General features: G+C 37.4%; 1 protein-coding gene across 1 annotated transcript; it reads right to left on the bottom strand.

Moving 5' to 3' along the window:
* Window positions 1-1,640: 1,640 nt before the first annotated feature.
* Window positions 1,641-15,505, bottom strand: LOC134754483 (ficolin-1-like). Its single transcript, XM_063690817.1, has 8 exons — window positions 14,935-15,505; window positions 14,363-14,501; window positions 10,521-10,604; window positions 6,108-6,264; window positions 5,568-5,832; window positions 3,550-3,676; window positions 2,590-2,746; window positions 1,641-1,786 (listed from the first exon to the last, which is right to left on the bottom strand). Exons 1-8 carry the CDS (start codon window positions 15,419-15,421, stop codon window positions 1,643-1,645), a joined length of 1,560 nt encoding a protein of 519 aa, XP_063546887.1. The 5' UTR covers window positions 15,422-15,505; the 3' UTR covers window positions 1,641-1,642.
* Window positions 15,506-22,383: the final 6,878 nt, after the last annotated feature.

Here is a 22,383-nt window from a genome sequence, read left to right as displayed (position 1 = left end):
CCATCCTATAAGAGCCCGCATTTCGCGTTTTAGGCAGCGAAAGTGTTTACTGGTGGAATCCTTATTTCTTAAACTCAATGTTGTACAGAACAGGGCGTCCCCTGCTGCGATCGCATTTGGTGCCTGTTTCTAAAAGAGTAAACGACTGTACTGAAAGTGACAATTATTTTGCGTCCTTACACGTTACACGGCACCTTGTGTGGTTTGCTCTGCGTGCGTAGGTATTATTGTTACATTTATACATATTTGTGATATCGATTATAAATATGCATGTGTAGTAAATTACTAAATTAGTTTCTCTTTCGACAGTTTGAGCTGTCATAGGATCTGGATTTTTGTCAAAATAGTTGCATCGCGTCTAAGAAACTTTAAAAAACGGGGTAAAATATTTTTTTGTAAAAAGGATACAAATAACTTATTATTAAAAACAAATAGATACTAAGAGAACCATTGCGGCCCAGACACGAGTAGGTACGCGCGGCGACGGCTGCAGCAAGAGACGGCCATAGACCGAGAAATAGCGATCCGACCTTTCGACCCATCTGTGGCCGGTGGGCGCCGCTCGCCGCTCGCCGCTCGCCACTGCCACTGCCACTGCCGCCTACGCGCGATGTCTGGCCGAGCCGTTATGTGTACTTACTTCATTAAACCATCGCTTATCACGCTTATCGCGGGACTGGACAAACCTCACACAAAATTCGTAAGCGCTTGACTGCGAATATCAAAGTTGGTTTTTGACTGAGAATACTTCTTGAGTTTTTATCTAATTAATAGTCACAACACAGAGACACGATGAAACAATTCTGCAAAGTATCCGCCGATATTTATAAACATATAAAGTTCAGCGAGGCAGACTTGCTGTGCTTTCATGCTGCAGTAGTAGTCTCGCGCTTTGAGGTACTTTGCTCAAAATGTTAGTAAAGGAGACGCTCACGACGAAATTAGAAAAAAATAAACAAATGAGACTGATAAAAAACTTTTATTTTATTATTTATCACTTGCAAATACATACTTAGAAGAAATCTCACAAATTCTGACGCATAATTCATTCAATAGAGCTAGAAAAATGCATCTGTTCATAATCATTGTAAAGGGGCCCACAGACTATCAGTCCGCCGGACGATATCGGCCTGTCAGTTAGAACAAAAATTTGACAGTTCCGAACAACCGACAGGCCGATATCGTCCGGCGGACTGATAGTCAGTGGGCCCCTTTATACAATTTTTGTAACCAATATTTTTTGTTTCGTGTTACTAACGTAGGTTAGTTAGTAATACTGGGCATTGTCCGCAAATCGACAACCATTTTACGTGAAAACGAGGTAGTACTACTCTAGCCACCCCAGCTCCTGCACCTCCACGAAACCTAGCAACCACGACCATTCATTATTATGAATAGCGGATGGGTAGCGTAGCATGAGAACTGCCACAGTAATTTTGTATATCATAATCTTCTAACGTAGGTACATTTTAGTGTATATTGTGGCCCATATTTTTTTTTTTTACTCGTTCTCATTTAACGAACAGTAATACTCGTGGCAGGTTTCGTGAATCAAATTTAAAACATCAGTGAATAAACGGTAAAGTTCGAGGTTGTATGTAATTTATTTGCATGCAGAGACCTAGGACAGTGTGTACGAGAGCTACGCGTAGCCGGCGTAGAAGGCGTCGCTGGCGGCGGGCTGGCCGAGGCGGTAGTCGGGCCGGCGCGGCTTGCTCTTCACGCCCTTGCTGTGGGCCGGCTTCACGTGCCCCCCCTGCACCTCGCTGCGCATCTCCGTCATATGCTAGAAAACATTCATTCATTGCTCAGGTGTGGCGTCCTGGCGTGGCCGAACGAAACTAGTATGTACCTACGCGTACTTAACCAATTTAAACTCTGAGCCATTTTGCCCTACAACAGTGTCTATGACCAACAATGCGAGATTTAGATCCCTCATAGCTTTCATATTCAGAATTTTTATTGGATGTAATGGATGACAACTATGCAAGTACCTATGCAAAAAATTATTATTGCCAATAATAATGTACCAAGCTGTCGGGAGTGGGCAAGTTCATCAGCCTTTATCATTCCTGCGGTGGCAGCATGGTGGCATTTTTATCGCCTGTCACTATGCCTGTCACTTTCGCACTTACATACCTACTTGTTAGAACGTGACAGGCGATAAAAATGCGACCGTACTTAGCCCGCTGTTTTACCGGGGCGATAATGATATTCAGATATTTTGTTCTGGTAAAGTCAATTTGCTACATTTGTCCGTATAGATTTTTTTAGAGACTAGCTTCTGTTCGCGACTTCGTCTTCGATAGTACTTCCATATCCATATTCACTTCACAGCAAAGTCCACCCCTTAAAGGATGATTTTCACGATAAAAACCATCCTTTGAACTCTCCCAGGACAAACCGTCTGTATCGATCGATCATTATCGATATCGATTTAATCGATTCAGCGGTTTACTTTTACTTTCGCATTTATAATATTAGTATTGATTTGGGAACTTTCGTAATTAATCTCAACCCTTAAATACTAATACAAAATCAATGTCGTAATTTGGCTAATGTATGCGTTAATATAAGTATGTAGTTTACCCGGATTTGGTCGGGGTAGTCGACGGGGCGGCGCGCGGGCAGCGGCCGGATCATCATCTTGGTGCGGGTGAGCGGCAGGCTGGGGCCCTTGAACGAGATCCAGTAGATGGTGTGCGCGCGCCTCTCGTCGGAATTCACGTATAATCCATTTAGATTACTGTCAAAACGTTATATTTATTAGTGAATCAACATTACTTGCTGGCTTTGCGTTTGCTGATTTTGAAACACTTTCGATGGAAACGAAAAAATATTTAGAATCATAATCGTATTGGATGATTCTGAAAAACTACTTATGATCGCACATACATACCAAGATCATATTGTATTGTCATTACACATTCCAGCAATTTGAACTTAAACAGAAATCGGCTCACCAATCGGTTACCCAATCTTTCAGTAGGTAATAGACTAGTTACTCGCGGTTCGCCAAAAAACGCTGCAAATGGTTTTAAAACTATGAAAATCGGCACGATTGATCTTTAGTCCATATAAACCAATTTGACCCGAAGCGATTTGATCTGAAGGAGCCCGAACTTTGTATGTTTTGAAAATTATTTTAATTTAAAACACGTGACTGAAATGTAATGATGTGATATCATACACAAAAAAGATGACGTCATAACTCCTCTCCTTTTTAGGGTTCCGTACCAAAAGGGTAAAAACGGGACCCTATTACTAAGACCGCTGTCCGTCTGTCACCAGGCTGTATCTCATGAACCGTGATAGCTAGACAGGTGAAATTTTCACAGATGATGTATTTCTGTTGCCGCTATAACAACAAATACTAAAAACAGAATAATATAAATATTTAAATGGGGCTCCCATACAACAAACGTGATTTTTTTTGCTGTTTTTTTGATTTTACTGAATTTTGGGGTGAACCGCCAGGACTATAGGTAGGTACTATAACAATGATGCATTACCGCGCGTAGTTTCCCGCGGGGTGGTAGCCGTACCTACCTTTTGTCGCATTCCTTGTACCACCAGGCGCCGCCATGCTCGACCGCGCACGAACCATCCTTCCACTCGTCGTGGTCCATGTCCATAGCGGAAAACTTTTGACCGGCGTGGTACGATAGAGAATCACCTGTTTTTGATAACCTGTCATTAGTGTGTTTTAGTGATTACATGTGATTTACAAAACATGTTTGTGAACAAATGACATAAACATGTTTGTTTGGTCTCGTTATTAAGGTATGAGGGCTATCGTTTTTTTGCTCACCAGTTGGCGCCTCTGTTGATGGTGGTCCAAAAGACATGCAAAAGACTAAAGAACAGCTGTCAGTCATTAAAGTGACATTTGATATTTCGAACTTTGCGAAGACCACCATCCACACTAGCGCCCCTAGCAGCGAATTCATACGCGTTAGCCCTCATTGGAAATCAAAACAGATCAAAGAATGCCTTTATCGCTAACGGCTGGAGTGAATTAAAGACTCGAGTAACAATATTCTTACCCCCGGAGTTACACACAATGTTTTTCATCACACTTGCGAAGAAAAAACTAAATTTTAAACGAAATCATTCTTAAATACGGTGAAATTTCAAACATTCGTCCGCCATTTTGAAAATTTTTGGCAGTTTAGGCATCGGAGGCACAGACCCATCTGCATTCAGCCACAATTTCAAAATGTGTAAAAATATTTGAAACGGCTATTAAATTAATCAAATTAAATATTTTAAAGCAAAAATAATAATTTGTAAACGTCAGTATTTTCAAAGTAAAACTCATTTATACCTACTTGGTTCGTATGAATTAGTGATATAATTTAAAAAAAAAAGCTGTAGGTAACTCACGAGTGAGTTATAGCTTTTTTTTTCAGAATCCGTAACTCACGCGGGAACAATATAGGCTTTTGTCCTTCAGTACAGCTGCATGAAATAAGATCTTTTTCGAGCAAGTGTGATGAAAAAAGAAACTGAAAATTTGGGTACGTCATATCGACAAAAATGTACAAAAACAGCTGTTTTTGCGTAATGTGTCTACTGGGGGACTAATCATATGTCACTTAAAATGGAAATTTATGGCAGGGTAACTATTATTTTGAGAACACCAATGGTCCAATGGACGAGATTGTAAAATATGTCGAGCATACGAAGTCTCCTAAAAAAGTTTTCCTAAGGAAGATAAAATTTTAACTTAAAAAAATGCCAACGTGTGTTTTCGACACCGATGGCTTTAAAGAACCACAACTTCCGGTAAAAATCTCGCATTTGAGTAAACTTTATCTTGTATTTAACGTTTTTACCTACATTATTAAAATACATGAAAATTTATGAAAAATAACCATGTTGTTTTCACACTACATTAAAAATAAAATACATGTTGTTTTTATTTAATACGACATTGAATTTTGTCCAGATTTCACTCCGCATACGTTATGTATATCTCAATAAAACCTATACCATTTAAAGTAACGAATTTCCTTAAAATAATGTATCGTACAGAAATTATAACAACTAATATACGTAAACAACGGTGAGTGCTTTCTAAATAAAGGTAATTACTGAAACAATTTTCAAGATTTCACACTTTTGTGAAATCATAAAGATGGACCAGGCCTTAATAACCTACCAGGCTATGCAACCTTATGCTACGTGGTACGTGATTTTTCTTTTAATTGTAGTTAAAATTCTGACGCATGAACACACTGTATTTTACTTGTATATTGGTCTAAATTTGTAAGCTTGTTGCTCGAGCTTACAAGCTACATTCCCTGAGTTTAAATTAAATCTAGGTATATTTAATAAATAACGATTTAAAGCGATTTGACGTTAGCTAGGCCTTAATACCCTCAGGTACATTAGTAGGAATAAGGAATTGGTTCCTGAACGCTTTAATCATGTATTTCTGATTAGGTTGCCAACCACATCATAAAATTCTTAAGCTTGCGTTCAAAAATCAAATGCTATCACTAGGTACTATAAAAAGGTAGGTACGTTCTGAGTTGAAATGTTTTGTTCCCTGAGTTACGTACCAGCCGTCCCATAATATGTCCCCAGGGTACTGATCCTGTACCCCTCGTACTCTGGGCCGATAGTGAGCACGGAGTAGGCGGCGTAGGCTTCGTGGCCGTTCTGGGTCTCCAGCTCGACGCGCAGCTCGTACAGCTTCTGGTTGGTGAGGTAGTGCAGCTTGTCCAGCCCGAGCCAGAACTCTCCCGCGAGGTTACCAAACCCGTACTTGTAGTCAGTCCAACTTTTGTAGAAATCTTGAGAACCGTCGAAACGGTTTTGAAATACCTGAGGATTTAGCGAATACGATGAAACGTTTGTCTGTGGCTTTTGTTTCTCAGTTCTGTATTATAGTCCTTTCCACGACACTTTTATTAGGTAACTAGGTACTTATGACCGTTCGACTACAGGACATACCCATACGTAGGTAATTGTTTATATAGTCCGAGGCCAGAACGGGGTAAAATATAAAAACTTGAAAACGACCTGCACACCAAAAGACAATAAAAGAGCCCAAATGTTAAGTGCACAGTATGTAATATGTATCTAATCTCGCGCCTTACCGTCCAGCCACCGCCCGCGGTAGAGAGGTCGCACAGCACGTAGAAAGGCTCCATGCCGTCGGGGTGTATCTTAAAGATGCCGGACACGTTGAAGCCCTGCATTTGGATCTCGTAGCAGTCCAGCGGATACCGCTCTGAGCGGTCGACGCGAACAGACCTGCGTGCAACGTTTAAATATATAATAGGGAGTATTACTGCAATGTTCTGCCGCCAGAGTGCAGCACTAGCGCACATACTAAACCATAGACTAACTTATAATACATACTAGGCCTTTAACAGTTTTTTGACAAGTTTTCACTATGACATTGATGCATCAAGGCGGTTTGTTTACTGCGAAACGCGAAAATCCAAATTTCGTTATCTGCCTTTCTATCGATCGAATAGGCAAGAGTGACAGAAGGAGAAACCGAAATTTCGATTTTCATGTTTCGCGGTACGCCGTGTGATTGTGCTAGTGACGCCCTCTACGCAGAGTTTTGCGTAATATTCCCTATTCATAGAGTTAAACCAAGAAAAGTCTGCAGAGATTTTGACAGCACAAGCAGTGCAGGTGTTATTTTAAATCTATGAAATTATGACGTATTAAGTAAACACTGGCACTGGCACTGCGTGTGCTGTCAAAATCTCTGCAGACTGTTCTTGGTCTAATTCTAGGCAATTTTATGGGCATTTCTACTGCAATGCGACGGAGGGCTTAAGAGGCCCTTGTCGATTTTGGAGCAAAAATTAAAAATTGATAAGATTTAGTCGTTGAAATTATATACGCTTTGTTACGTAATATCTAAATAACAAGTATTGGTTTCTATCAATTTTACATTTTGGCGATTTTTGATTTTCTATAGAAGGGGCAGTTTTTAAAAATTAATCAAAAAAATTATGGCGGTAGATTTGAGGTCATTTCTGGAGAAAAATGAATTCGTTTAACTTTCATTTCCTCGAACTCTAAGTCATATAACAAAAATGTAATCTGATAGAGGTCGAGTACAGAATATGTGTAATACAAATTTACCATTTTTAGCCGTGCAAACTTTACGAAATTTACAAATAAGAGCGACAAAATCAGTGCTTTACGCGCGTTTACCTAAACGTCCAACAGAAAAAAAATCATTGCAATTTTTTTGTCTGTTTTCAAAAAAATTATCTGATAAAAGGCAAGATAAGAAGACGTGCTAATACTTACCAGTACTTGTTATTTCAATTAGGTAACAAAAGGTGTACAATTTCACAGACTAAATCTATCAATTTTACATTTTTGCGACTAAAATCGACACCGGCCTCTTAAACAAAGAGTTTAAATAGATAATTATTTAATCTTACTACCTACTTACATAACTAAGTCATATGTTGTTACGAATACGTGTTGCTTACCATAATAACAAGTACAACTAAGATCGTACAATTCAGGATGCAGCCTACACCATACATGAATCCCTTCAGATCCGGCAACTGCAGTAGGGGTCGTCCTAATACAACGCGATTATTTATAGCAAGTTCGCGCGAATTGTACTCGTGCGAACGCGCGATCAAACATATTGAACTCGAATGAGTGTCCTAATTAGCAATCGCGCGACACGAAAATCGAAAATTGAAATTTCTTTATCTGCCTCTATCTCTTGAATATTTCAATCTAGTTACTAGGTAAAGTTGAGTATCATTTGATATTTCAAAAAAAAATAAGTTATTTTAATTAGTGCTGGCGGTACGACGACAAAAAAACGCTGCAAATGGTGTTAAAAGCATGCAAGTCGGTACCATTGATCTTTAGGCCATTTGAATAAATTTGACCCGCAGCACTAAAAAAAAGGACGAATTATGACGTCATCTTTTTTTGTATGGAAATCAAATTGTTCAGAAACCTTTCATGTGTGGTATTAAATGAAAGGGCTTTTTGAGCCAATTGTAAAAGTATATCACATTATTTCATTTTCGTTATGTTTTTTTAATTAGAATAAAAATAATTATCAAAACATCAAGTTTGGGCTTCTCCAGATACGATACCGTTCAATTTTTTTTTTGAAGAAATATCTCAAATTATACCTAATATCCTATCTAACCCTAAGAAATAAATTTTGAAAATATTTAGTATTCTTATTTTTCATTATTACAAAATGTGATATGCAATATGAGGTATTTATCATTCAAAATCATCATTTAAAAGTCAATTATACCAGCTACCATAAAGAAACAGCTCAAAATTTGCATCTTATTAATTAATTTAATTTAATTTAATTTAACTTTCTCATCAGTTTTTGAACAATCAGCCTTTACCAGCTGGTGTGGTGAAAAAGTGATTTTCGAATAAAATGACAGTTTTAAATATAAAAAATTTTACTATTTAACAGTTAAATTAGTAATTTAGCAATTGCGTTACTTAAAACATTGATTCATTGAGTCATAGATAGCACTTTTTATACATAGATAAATATAAAACTAAACGCTACGCTACGAGTAACTACGCTAAAAAAACTCCTACAGCTGTAAATTAAAAGCTGGCATTATTTTAGGAAATTGTACTAATATTTGTGAATGTTTAAGATTTCTAAGACCCATAAGTGCCCATAACTCCCATAAGCTAAAAATAATTGCCCCTGTTAGTAAATAATCTTTATTCTTGCAAATAATTAGGATTCTGTGGCCAGCTGATATTAACATGCAAGAATTTCTAATTAATACCAAATGATCATTCTACCTACCTACTGGTGTTTCGACCAATAGTTATCTACTCGGGTAATCGTGACGGCAAACGATCATTCTATGAAAAGTTAATCCGCGTATCAATATTATGCCAACTTCTCTGCGTACTGAAATTTCTGCGAAATGCGTGTGCGAAAAATCTGCGTAATTTTACTCGGGGACTCAATTAGGGTTTTGGGCATGCCCAATTGCCCATCGTGCCCACAACGGTGGATCCGCGCCTGGACCACGACCGCTGTAAAGGGTTCGAAACGTCGGGATGTATTAAAAATTCAATATCGATATAATACCTATAGTTTCGTAGAGACAAGTGGTTAATAATTTTACGAAATTAGTATGGGGCCTAATGTAATAATATCATTTTAATATTGTATGGAGGTATATTCATCTATGCTAAAAGACATTCCTATTATTATCCTTTCAAGAGAATATCTAAAAAAAATGTATTTTCACTGTAACCTGCTAAATTTTAACCTGTGATCAATGTACAGGTTATTGTAAGTCTTGGCAGGTGATTGTGACTTCTGACTCGATCCATATATAACCTGCTTCATTTCCCTCCTAACCTGTGTTGTAACATTAACCTACACCTCGAAACTTCAACTCGCTATAACTTCTTCATTTTCCGTTCCCTTTTGAAATTTTGGGGTACTTGAAGTAGTAAAAAAAAATGTTTTATTCTTAAAAGTTGAAAAAAAGACTTACTACTTTTTCGTTCATTTTAACCTGTCGATGCCACTTTTTTGAGAATCACTCATAAATAACATTGACATTATCAATAAATATTACAGTATAAATATAATCAATCATCTTTTAAATTAGTTTGTTTTATTATAATATATGTAATAAAACTAATAAATGTAGTAGTAGTGAAGCCCAAGAGCGGATTTTTTGATTTACTCGAGCATTGCAGATCACGGGCTAGCATATAAGGGTTAAAAGGTCCTATTCATATCCCTACAATATCACCAAGCTTTAGTCCACAATAAAATTTACAAAGTAACGTAGAAAAACCGACCAAGACCATGTCGAGCCAACGAGCCATGCTCAGTGTAGGGTTCCGTAGTTACCCGTCCGTCACAATAGGCTGCCTTGAATGGGGGCTATTGGTAAGTATCAGGTACACATCACAGATTATTAACTAGTTACTTGTACACATCAAGCAAAAGGGAGTAGGTACCTTCGTAAATTCGCAGCGCTTTGCATTCTATTTACTAACCAGGGGAGGCTTTTTGCGATAGGTACATAACTCAAAAACGGCTTAACTGATCAGGTTCGCTGTGAGTCGTTTTTTTTATTGAATGACTTTATTTAACTCTACTTTCATGATTTTTTCTATTTTTTTGGATCTAGTATGGATTAAAAGTTAAAGGGGGGACAGGGGACACATTTTTTTTCTTTTGGAGCGATTCTCTCCGGAATTATTCACTTCAATAAAAACTAGTTGTTGAAATGTTGAAAACCCCTATTCCTTTCAAATGAGCTATCCAACGACATACCACACCATTGACACCATAGGGTTGAAGAGAAAAAAGAAATTCGACCTCACTTTTATTTTTTATCCAAGAAAATAAGGGTGGGAAGCCGATTTCTTGATATGGCTTTATTTTGTTGGAGAAAAAATAGAAGTGTCGGATATAGGTTCCAGTCGGTCAGTGGTGCCACTGCCACTACGTTACATCCAATAGATACATTGTGTAAGCAACCATTAATACTTACTTGCAATCACATTTTTTTGATTTTTGCTCCTGTAAAGTCCGTCGGAATTCAGAGATGAGGCTTGAAGCGTCCATCGAGTCCGATCTGAAACCAAGCAAACCTCTACATATAAAAGTATGTAAGTAGGTATATAAAATGGGGTAGGTACTGAATGGGCGATGCAGTCTTGTTCTTATAAAATAATGTTGTCAATAGCAGGCATCGGTATCGTATTTACATTGTTCGACTACCTAAATAAACATTTTACTCATAGGTGACGGTGACTCGGCCAGTGTTATGAATTCCGCGTTACTGTCTACTTACTATCAATACTTATTATTATCATGCAATCAGTAAGCAATTTTTAATATTAAAACCGGCCAAGTGCGAGTCGGACTCGCCCAAGGAGGGTTCCGTACAAATTTAACTTTTTTTATTTATTTTATACAAATTTAGTTTTCAGATTTTTCCCTGTAGGTAAGACGATATTACTTGCCAAATTTCATAGTTCAAGGTCAACGGAAAGTACCCTATAAATTTTGATTCCCTTAATATAATTATATACGTTTTTTGTACGGCATAAACGGCCGTATCTTTTTTTACGTTAACTAGAAGTTTGATTTTTTCACGGCTTCAAGGGGCTGTAGACCTGAGTATATAGGTTTAGGTTTAAGATTCTTTACTTTCACTAAGAATTTGACAATTCACTTACATGAAAACTTAAAATTACACAAATACATTTATTTATTTTATTTTATATTAAGGTTTTAATTTCAATTGGATACCTTCACGCGTTCTCAAGATAAAGGGTCTTGAAAGATAGACGGACGGACAGACAACAAAGTGATCCTATAAGGGTTCCGTTTTTTCCTTTTGTGGTAGGTATAGAAAAAAATCAGTAAGTAGGCATCAAATACAGTTTTGTACTGATGATAAATCTACAGGTATCTGATACAAAACTTTTTTCCTGACAGTATTTTAGAGATTCGATTTCAATTTAATCGTTAAAAGGAAGATAAATTATTTAACTGATTAGTAAAAAAATGTTATTACTGTTTGTTTTAAATATGTAAATACATACTTGTCATGAATCCATCAAAATGTTTTAATCGCAATCCGTCCCTGTCTCTTACCTGGTTCATGCATCGTCGCGAGCGCGGGCTAGTCCAACGCTAAAAAAACCAGTGTAAGTGCGCTCTCCGATAACGCGCCTTTGTTACGCATATCGATGACACATTTTAGACTGGTTCTGTAGCGTTCGACTTGCCGGCACTCAGTAACCGCAAAGACCACACAGCTAAGGAATATGTTTTCCCATTAGTTCATTTTAAACCTTATTGCAATCTCCATAGAGTGGTAATTGAATAACCGGTTAAAACGGCCATACCATTTTTTTATGCTAGTAAGTAGCACGTGCGGTTTCATTTAACAATAGACAAAGGATAAGCCGAAAGGGGACTGTTTGAAATCTACGAACTATACCTATGTATTTCGCATAGTTTTTTTTTATCATAGTCAGGTAAAACTTCTCCTACAAAATATCCAACAAATCTATAAAACTTGATTCATTGATCTTCTTTCAAAACGTTCTTATAAAACCAATAATCTATTTATCTTTGGCAGCCATTTGAATGTGTTTCATGGTGAAACCCGATCAGCCGGTCACTTTACTTAATTACAGCGAACAACAAGCAGATATGATATGGAGCAATTTTAGATATTTTGTAGATTTTGAGTGTTGTAATACATATTATAATTTACAAAACATTCATGCCTAAGTTTAACTAGGGTAAAGGCACCAGTAGTCAGCCTTTTTACGAAATTTCTATGTTCAAGATCGTTTAATTTGCTTACCTACTAATTGACCTATAAGAATTATTAAAGTTTTTACTGTTCAAGAATTTCATATAGTTTAATTTTTGTAAGGAATAAAACGTTTTTAAATGTTGCTTTTGGAAATATTTCATTAAATATAATGAAAGTGCGTTTTTGCCAGTAATCAGCCCCTTGTGTACCAATAGACAGCCTTTAATAAGTACCCAGTGCCCAGGTGGGTTCTGTTCTGAGTACCGCGATGTCAATGTCCACTGGTCAGCCACAGGCTGACTACTGGGTAGTTACTTATTTCAATCAAATAAAGTCATAATAATGTAAATATTTAAAGGCTTAACGACTTAGATTTCCTTCCTTCTTCCTCGCGTTATCCCGGCATTTTACCACGGCTCCTGGGAGCCTGGGGTCCGCTTGATAACTAATCCTAACAATTGACGTAGGCACTAGTTTTTACGAAAGCGACTGCCATCTAGATTTCATTTGAAAATAAAAAAAAGTTCTGATTCCTATGGTCAGCTTCCCCCGGCTGACTTCTGGGTTTACGACCTTTTCAAAATTACTGCCATAAACCCAGTAGTCAGCCAAGGGCGGCTGACTATTGGATTTCGTACAAAAAAAGTAATTCCCAATACTCAGCCGCCTTAAAAGTGTTACTTTTATATGGATTTATATTCTTTTTTCACTTTTTTCAGATAGAATAAGTATTAATCATGTAATGCAGTCCACATGATTATACATACCATCATAATTCGGCTGTTAACGACTTATCAAAATACCATGTGACATTCCAACAAACATGGCGCATATAGAATGACTCACGTTAGACCGGGCCGTGTCCGGGCCGGAGCTTCCGGCGCTTCGTTTTTTGTGGAAAGCATCATGTTATCACCTGTCATGTCATAGAAAAGTAAGTGCCGGAAGCTCCGGCCCGGACACGGCCCGGTCTAACGTGAGTCATCCCCATCACTTAACAGTTTATCAATCAAATAATATCACTTACTTTTGACATGAAAATTAGAAAAGGTTTGATAATTACAGCCAAAACTAAGCAAGAAAGGCTGACCACTGGTGCATGGCGGAGCTGTTTTACCCATAGCCCGGTCAATTGTTACGTTTTTAGAAACGTGTTGTGAATAAAGGTCACTATTAATTAGTATTTCAGTTTATCCCTACTATTATTAATATTATAAATGCGAACGTAACTCTGTCTGTTTGTCTGTCTGTTACCTCTTCACGCTTAAACCGCTGAACCGATTTAGATGAAATTTGGACTGGAGATAGTTAAGAGCCCGAGGAAGGACAAAGGATAGATTTAGATTAGATATAGATTTTAAAAATCCCCATCATCATCCCAGGCAGACGAAGTTGCCATCAGTAGCATACAGAAATAAGTAAACAAACGTAATATATAGTAGTGTGACTACTTATTAAATAGACGCAAACCAAAATTATTGAAAAAATAATTTTATTTTCACCGCACCAGCTGGTAAAGGCTCTCTTGATTGTTCAAAAACTGATAAGAAGTTGCATTTTTTTCACAAAGTAATCAAATGTAAATTTTGAGTTGTTTTCTTATCTATAAACTTTTGTATAACTTCGGCGACAATGCAATGTTATTATAATCATATTAACTGAAGCTAGTCTGATGATCACAATCGTACTAGGTGCTAGGTGCTAGGTGCTAGGTGGCCATATGAGTAGAAACACTGTTTAGGTACATTGTAATATAAGTAGGTAGGTAAATTAAATAAATGGTAGTTGGTAGCCTAGTTAGCTTGTGCTCGTATAATATTTTGGGGAAAAAATGCTGTCGTTAAAATATCTAATGTATTTCAGCGCAGTACATGTTCCAAGTTATTGTTTTTACTCTGAACGCATTTAGAGTGAATATTAAGTTTTTTACTCTATATAGCGCGTAACAAGCGAACGTCACAGGGCATAATTTGAGCGTAAAAAAAGTACTAGAAATACCTTGCGCTTATTTATAATATATGGTACTGGCAGTGAATATTAAAATAATGAATACAAACTTATGTTCCTTCGAGGCGTAGGGGCGGTTCTTGACCTCCGCGATGGTGGCCATGATGTTGTCGATACCGGCCGCCGCCAAGCGCACCGAGCCCTCTAGCTGCGACAGCCGCTCCTCCAGCCCCGAGTCGGTGCGCCCCACTGTCACCAACAACCACATTCTTAACTATGAAAATATTCCCTTTCAGTCAATTGTCATTGAGCTATCTCGACGTTTTAAGGTAGTAGGTACCGCATCAGCCGTAAAAGTGCATGGAGAATTTATAAATGCGTTCAATGATAATTTCTCCATGCAATTTCGCAGCTCACTGTACCTACTACTTAATTAGGTAGTAACTTTTTGAATTAGATTAAGTAAATATATACATACAGACAATTAACATGTAGGTACCGAGATTAAAATAGTTAAAATAAATAAATGAAAAGTCGGATGATGAATGTTACTTATGCATATGTAATTGCATGCATCTACTTAGTCTGTATTAGACTGAAGTCCGGACGGAGTGAATTCCGTGGGTTCACAATCTAGAGTAAGGGGGCGTCACGGCAGGCGCCAGGATCAGGACTAACTAACCCGCCGGTCCGCCGGAACGCGGCGCGCCCTGCAGAATCAGCATCTTCTTTACGGCGCCCACCTCCGCCGTCAGGTGATCCATCATCGACCCCGCCTTAAACACTGAACCTTGTCCTCGGATCGATTTCATTATTTCCCCCAGGTATTTTAGAATGTCATTAGTTTTATCATGAACTTCGATGTCCAATCGATTAAGCTTGTAATCGATGCTATCAATTTTTTTCAAGTACTTTTCGCTAGATGAAATAGTGTCCATAATTTTCTCTATAACCGTCTCTGTGTCCGCCTGCCTGGTCACATTTTCACGCCTTTTGGAGTACATCATAGCGTCGTTTAATTCATGTTCGTACTCCTTCCACAGAGCGTCGTTTGGCGAGTCTCGTAACGGCTTCACTTTGGTTTCCTTGCCCGAGCTATCGACTAATGTTATAAATAAGCAAGAAAAATGGAGGATCGCACTAATCATGATGATTTGATAAGATGTCATCTGTTCGCGCGAATCGAAGCGACTGACAAGTAAATACGATTAACAATAAAAAGCGCGCTGTTTACAAATCCGAAACAAACAATAAAAACAGTGGTGTTTTTATTGTTCGGTACGTAGCGTAGCAGGTAATTCGTATTGTGTTAGTACAATACGAATCACCTGCTACGTACCTACTAACCGCTTTCCTTTACCCACGTCCGCCTGTTTACCCGACTGCCGAAGTAGGGTTATTGGTTAAGGTGAATTAGAGTTATTTCGGTAGGCTTTTGATCGAGTTGAGAGTACCTAACTAATTAACCGACTTCAAGATTTCAAAGGAGGAGGTTCTCAAATCGGTTGTGTTGTTTTTTTTTTGTTTTTTTTTTTCATGTTTGTTACTCCATTAACTCCGTCATTTCTGGACCGATTTTGAAAATTCTTTTTTTGATTGTAAGTATATACATACAGATTGGTCCCGTTTTTGTCAAAAAGCAGTTCTGATGATGGGATCCATGAGGAATCGAGGGAACTCCTCAAATGTTAAAGGCATACATATAGTGATTTTTGTATTTTTATCAACAAATCCAGCATTTCCATTTTAAAAAGTGACATTTTATGAAGTGGAACTGCTGATGATGATCAGAATGGAACTCTTTAATGACGCATAGTTTACGTTTGGCGATTTGTCCTCTTCTTTATGTAAGTTAAGCAACTTAAGTTTTTAAGACATATTTTTGTCAAGCTCGAGTTCTGATGATGAGACCCACGAGGGTTTTTTTGAACTGCGATTCTCACAGAACAGAACTGCTATCAGATAAGTAGGTTAGGTTAGGTTAGAGCTGTGACCCTTACAGAAACGAAATGCTATCAGAAAAGTAGGTTAGGTTAGGTTAGAACTGCGACCCTTACAAAAACGAAATGCTACTAGAAAAGTGGGTGGTTTTACCTCCTTTTCTACATAATTAGGCAAAAGATGCTGTCTTTTTCATTTCATTGTCTGGAATCTAAGAGTGCACCATCAACAATAAGTGAACTTTCGGCGGCATCCCCCATTGAAGTCGGTTTTTTTTTCTTAAAAATTATGTTCGTATTGGACTCGACGAAATCCATGGGGGTAATCCATACCATTGCAGTATAATTGCATATCACCTATAGTATACGGAACAGGACTTTTTCTTCCCTGCTAGGAGGGATCAAAGCGGCACTTTTCTGTTCTATGATATTGTATTGCCAGTATTAAATTAATACAATGAAATGCACATAACCGATTACAATTTCTTTTTCACATCCCCTATTCGAAAAAGGGCTTTTTCTTCCCCGCTAGGAGGGATCAAAGTGGCACTTTTCTTCTCTGCTAGGAGGGATCAAAGTCCCACATTTCTGTTCTAGAACACGATTTGTTTTCTTTTTGGCGTACTATTTATTTATTTATTTAATCTTTATTGCACAAAAGAAAATACAATCGTACAAAAGGCGGACTTAATGCTATGAGGCATTCTCTACCAGTCAACCTTCGGGCAAAGCAGATAATTTGTAGGCGGTGCAACATAGTGATTACATATATACAAGTAGTTAAATAATGGATAGGCATAGACATACATACATATATCTGTATATATAATATTCATATAAATACATACAATATACATACATACAAATACATAAGATATCAGATGAAACTTTCAAAACAGAAACACTAAGAATTCATCGTTCTGCCAGCAAAGTACTCACGTAAGGATTTTTTAAATGCAAATCTATTCGGACACTGTCTAATTTTAACAGGGAGACTATTCCAAAGGCGAGCTGCCTGAATAGAGAAAGAATAGGACATACTATATTTTTAGGGTAACTCATATTTTGGAACATAACAATTTCCTCATGGGTGATGTGAATAGCAGTATGTGTCACATGGTAGCAAAATTATTTCAACCTTGGGCGTTATCACTTGAATCCCTCACTACGCTTAGGATTCTATTATAGAATCCTTCGCTTCGTTCAGGATTCAATATACGCCCTCGCCGTAAATATGTCATTTGGCTCCCTTGTGACACATCTCGATTACGTGCACCTACTATTTTTTTTAGCCTAAATTATATTTTGAAACATACTTAATAATTTTCCTCATAGGTGATGTGTATGTATGTCACATGGTAGAAAAAAATCCATATTGGGCGTTAACACTTGAATCCTTCGCTTCGTTCACGATTCAATGTACGCCCACGTCGTAATTATGTAATCATAAATTATCTAGCGATTTAGCCGATCGATGTCACTATGCCTCTCGCGTCGAATGATGCTATACATACTCGTATATTATAGTTTAGGTACTCTTTGGAATAGGAGCGCTGGTGGCCTAGCGGTAAGAGCGTGCGACTTTCAATCCGGAGGTCGCGGGTTCAAACCCCGGCTCGTACCAATGAGTTTTTCGGAACTTATGTACGAAATATCATTTGATATTTACCACCATATATTTCGGTGAAGGAAAACATCGTCGGAAACCGGACTAATCCCAATAAGGCCTAGTTTCCCCTCCGGGTTGGAAGGTCAGATGGCAGTCGCTTTCGTAATAACTATAGTGCTTACGTCAATTCTTGGGATTAGTTGTCAAGCGGACACCAGGCTCCTAGCCGATGCAAAATGCCGTGGCAAAATGCCGGGATAACGCGAGGAAGAAGAAGAGGTACTCTTGGGAATGATGGCCCCTGACAGTCCATTTTTATATGGAGTAAGTAGCTGTCACGTAAAATGTGTCCAGACATTTTTTGGAAATTTAGCACATTAATTTGTTTAGAATAGTAACATTTAAGTAATAACCAAAACAGACTTGAAGGAAATGTCATAGGCAAGTATCGGAGTATCGGTAAATAATCAGTTAGGAAATATGGCTACTGTTCAGAAAAATCACTAGTCAGATAATACTTTTGTTTAAATACGAGTACTAGCAAAAAGCAGAGCTTTGTAAGTGCTCGCGGAGTTTTTCTACCTATAAGGGTATAGTTATAATTACTAACTACTAAGGCAGTTTTTGATAAGATTCATATTAAAAAAATGATATGATATGATATAAGGGCTTCTGTAAATAATTAATACGCCTAAGCGCTTCGGCTGTTGGGGAACTTGAGGAGAAATATTCCCACGAACCTGACTGTGAAAATGTCCCCTGGAAAAGTATAAGTATAGCTCTCAATCTGGATTCAGCAAGTATTTTAGCCCCGGGCATTGGAGGCCTTGATCATTTTTTCCTTTGTAGGTATATGATATTTATTTCGTTTATAGTTTAAATAGTAGTGTGACTACTTGTAAAAACACAAATTAAAATATTTTCATAAGAAAGTAATTTAATTTGTTCTTAGAGCAAGTATTTTCTACAAGAAGATTTAATTTTTCCGAAAAGGTATGTAGGACTTTTTTGTGTAGAATTTAAGAAGCTTTAATGTTGCCTTACACCATATTATATTTCCATAGAATACGTAAATTCAGAGTAAAATTCGAATTTTTGCAGGAAAGCACACATTTTCTAAGTTGGCTGCGGTTCCCCGAGGTCCCCAAAAGTCAAATGGTGTGGACATGAAAAAGGGATCTTTAATTTACATATATACCAAATTTCATCACTGTCCAAGAGATTTCGTAGTTTGTCCTGTTTCGATACTAAAATGTTTTAACAATATTGTGATGTGAAATGATGTTCGAAGTGAATGAATGTCATTATCAAACCGAATTCGATGTTATTAACAGTTTTGAATGATTCACGGTTAGTTTCACTGGACTTATATTGACCGGGATATAAACCGTGGTTACCTTTTGTATTGTCTTTGAGCTCCCGATATTTCGACGCAGTTACATGCATCTTGTTAACGAGTAAATCGGGAGCTCAAAAACAATACAAAGGTAATCACGGTCTATATCCAAGTCAATATAAGTTCGATGTTATTATTTATTGCCAGATTATTACGCAATAATAACATTTTCACAGATAAGAAATTAGTTTTAACAAAACAGTATCTTGGCCATTATTTGAGGTTTTTAAACGCATCATAGAGGGTTTATGATATAAAGGTTCCCACCTTTATATCATAAACCTTCTATGACCCTCCCGGGCTATAATAATAAGGGTATTTTTTATATTCAGCTAGACTATTTGATTTAGTCCAACCTCTGACCCTCTACAGTTTTCGTCTTTTATTGTACTAACACATTGCCAACATCCGCCACCCTCTAATAGAGGCCTCTAATATAACCACAGCCCACAGGTTTAAAATGTGCCCACCGTGAAAGGGTCTCTGTCTATATCTATTTCTACCACATTCTGGCACAAATGATATTTAGGTACTTACTCGGTATGTGATTCAGGGTCTCAGACACAGACTCGAGGCTCATCCGAACAGATTTCAGCAACTGTTCCATGTCAGGTAAGGGTTGTAACATCCTCAGGATTTCCGTTAAATACTTCATGACACTGGATGTCTTTTCGTGAAAACTATTATCGAGATGGGTCAACTTGCGCTCGACGGTCTCTACCAACTTTAAATATCTTTCACTGGACATTAGGGTTTCCACAAATTTTTCAACTACCGCTTCGCCCTTCACTGGCCGTATTGTTTTTAGTTCCTCGTTTAAATACGAATTTCTATCTTCATTGGAAGAATCTTCCATGTTTATAATTTTTTTTTTAGTTTCCTTTCCGTTAGAAATGGTAAGCAGCAGTGAGATACTGAAAATGATATTTAAGAGTAACATATCAATGGGAGTGGTGTCTGCGAGGGCCGAGCGGGCTACAATGACGGTCCCACGGCAAATGTATAATACTTACTACCTAACTTATTTTAATAACATCTCTTCACAGAGTTCTGTTGTTGTTTTAAATGGCTTCCGGCAAGGAGCCCTGTTTGAAAGCTTTGCGATTCGTAAGAAAATGTGTACATTGCTTTGTGTTAAGTTTGGAAAATATTAAATTATAATTAACCATTTTTAAACTGCGTGGCCTCCACAGCACCTCCGCTCACATCTATAGTAATCTTGCAGATGCATACAGACAATACAAACATTACCAAAGTAGGTAGGTAAGGTAGGTACTTAACGGTAATAACGGTAGGTGCACTGTACATCTAAAAGCTCGGCACCAGACCAGCGCCGCCTCAACTCATCCGTTCGCCGCGCGTTCGTAGGCATCAACCGCATACCCTGCCACTAGAGTACTTTCACTGTGACACCAGGCAGGTTTCTAGATATTCGGAATTATTAATTATCAGGATGTCGAGATGGTGCAGCCAACTGGTTAAATTAGCCAACTAATTAGGAGCCTAGCCCGTTCATTTAACGCCGGCATCTTATTACATGGCTGAAGAACAACCAGCCAAGTCATTCATCGCAGCTCTTAACTGGACGGCTGAACGTCGTGTAGTCATTTAATTAAGTTTAGAATAAATTTATAAGTGATAAGATATTTTCCTGGTACCGTAAGTAAATAAATAATATTGGGAACCAGTGTGAACATAATATTTTTGTCAAAGTCCTACAGAACGCAGAGCTTGCAAGGAAGCATCCGACAGACTGTCATTTTTCCCATAGTTCAATATATTTTTTATATAACAGTATTACGCAGCGTTAAAACATGTAATAGGTTACTAACTATTTCTTACGTTGCAGTATAATTTACATAAAAATGTATTTATGGGTAAACACACACTTAAAAAGTGTAATGTCCAGTATTTTTCCCGTAGTCGATTATACGGCACTTTTGTATAATTCCAGTATATTGGACGTTGCCAAGTATGCGAAGAGTAAAATTATTAAATTTTCTGGTAGTTTTTGTGGTAAATTTAAACAGAGGGGTGTTAGGTATTTAAAACGTTTTAAAAAGTCATTACTAGCCGTGTGACAACTTAATGAACCAAATAAAAAATAAATATATTTTTACGGATTTCTTCCTTTTCGTTCATTAAGAGAAAGACCCGATTTCAATTGAGAAATTTCTTACGAACATTTTGATAAAAGCGCTTGTCTTATTGTAAAAACCATTGCTATCTTTATTACTAACTTTATTCAATGTTAAATAATGACGTTAATGACTAGTTAATTTTGAACACCTATGAGCTATAAAGTTATTGTTGAAACAACAAAAATATAATAAATAATAGGTTAGACTTAAATTCATTATTTACATAAGTCGGTGTGTATTTCTAATTAAGAAATGCAATTATTCTATATTTATAAAAAAACACATGAATTGGACTAATAAACATAAAGTGCTATATACTCGGCAACGTCCAAAATACTGTGGTTATTTCATTACTTTACTTTACGCTGAACCTAGCAACGTCCAACATACTGTGGTTATTTCATTACTTTACTTTACGCTGAACCTAGCAACGTCCAACATACTGTGGTTATTTCATTACTTTACTTTACGCTGAACCTAGCAACGTCCAACATACTGTGGTTATTTCATTACTTTACTTTACGCTGAACCTAGCAACGTCCAACATACTTGACATATGTTTTTTTCCGAATTATATTACAAATAGATTTTTTTCATGATTTTTCTTCAATAATCAACCAAATAATATAACCAAAAAAACGAATGGCGTTTAATGAATAGCCTAGGCGACTAATTAAATGGCTAATTTAACCGGATGGCTGCGACATAGTGCATATATACCAGGACGCCTTGATTTCAGGATTCATGTGTGAAATAAATGACATTGAATATCAGCAAGTACAGGAAACTCATGTAGTACATTGGAGATAGTTATTTCCATAGTTGGTATATAGCAGTATAATACCTACTTATGTTAGAGCTCCAGGAGGAGGAGGTGTTAGGAAAAGGGAGGAGGAGGAGGAGTGTATGTGTGGAGGTGTTGGGCCCTGATAGGGTGTAGTGTCGGATATACGGGTCCAATGTCGGGTGTGGTACTACTTATTATATATTAGTACTAGCACACAGCACACTAGTAGGTAACAGTTCTAACTTTACTTTTCTAATA

The sequence above is a fragment of the Cydia strobilella genome, chromosome Z (assembly GCF_947568885.1).
Source record: "Cydia strobilella chromosome Z, ilCydStro3.1, whole genome shotgun sequence".
NCBI lineage: Eukaryota > Metazoa > Arthropoda > Insecta > Lepidoptera > Tortricidae > Cydia > Cydia strobilella.
This window is presented reverse-complemented; position numbering and strand designations above follow the sequence as displayed.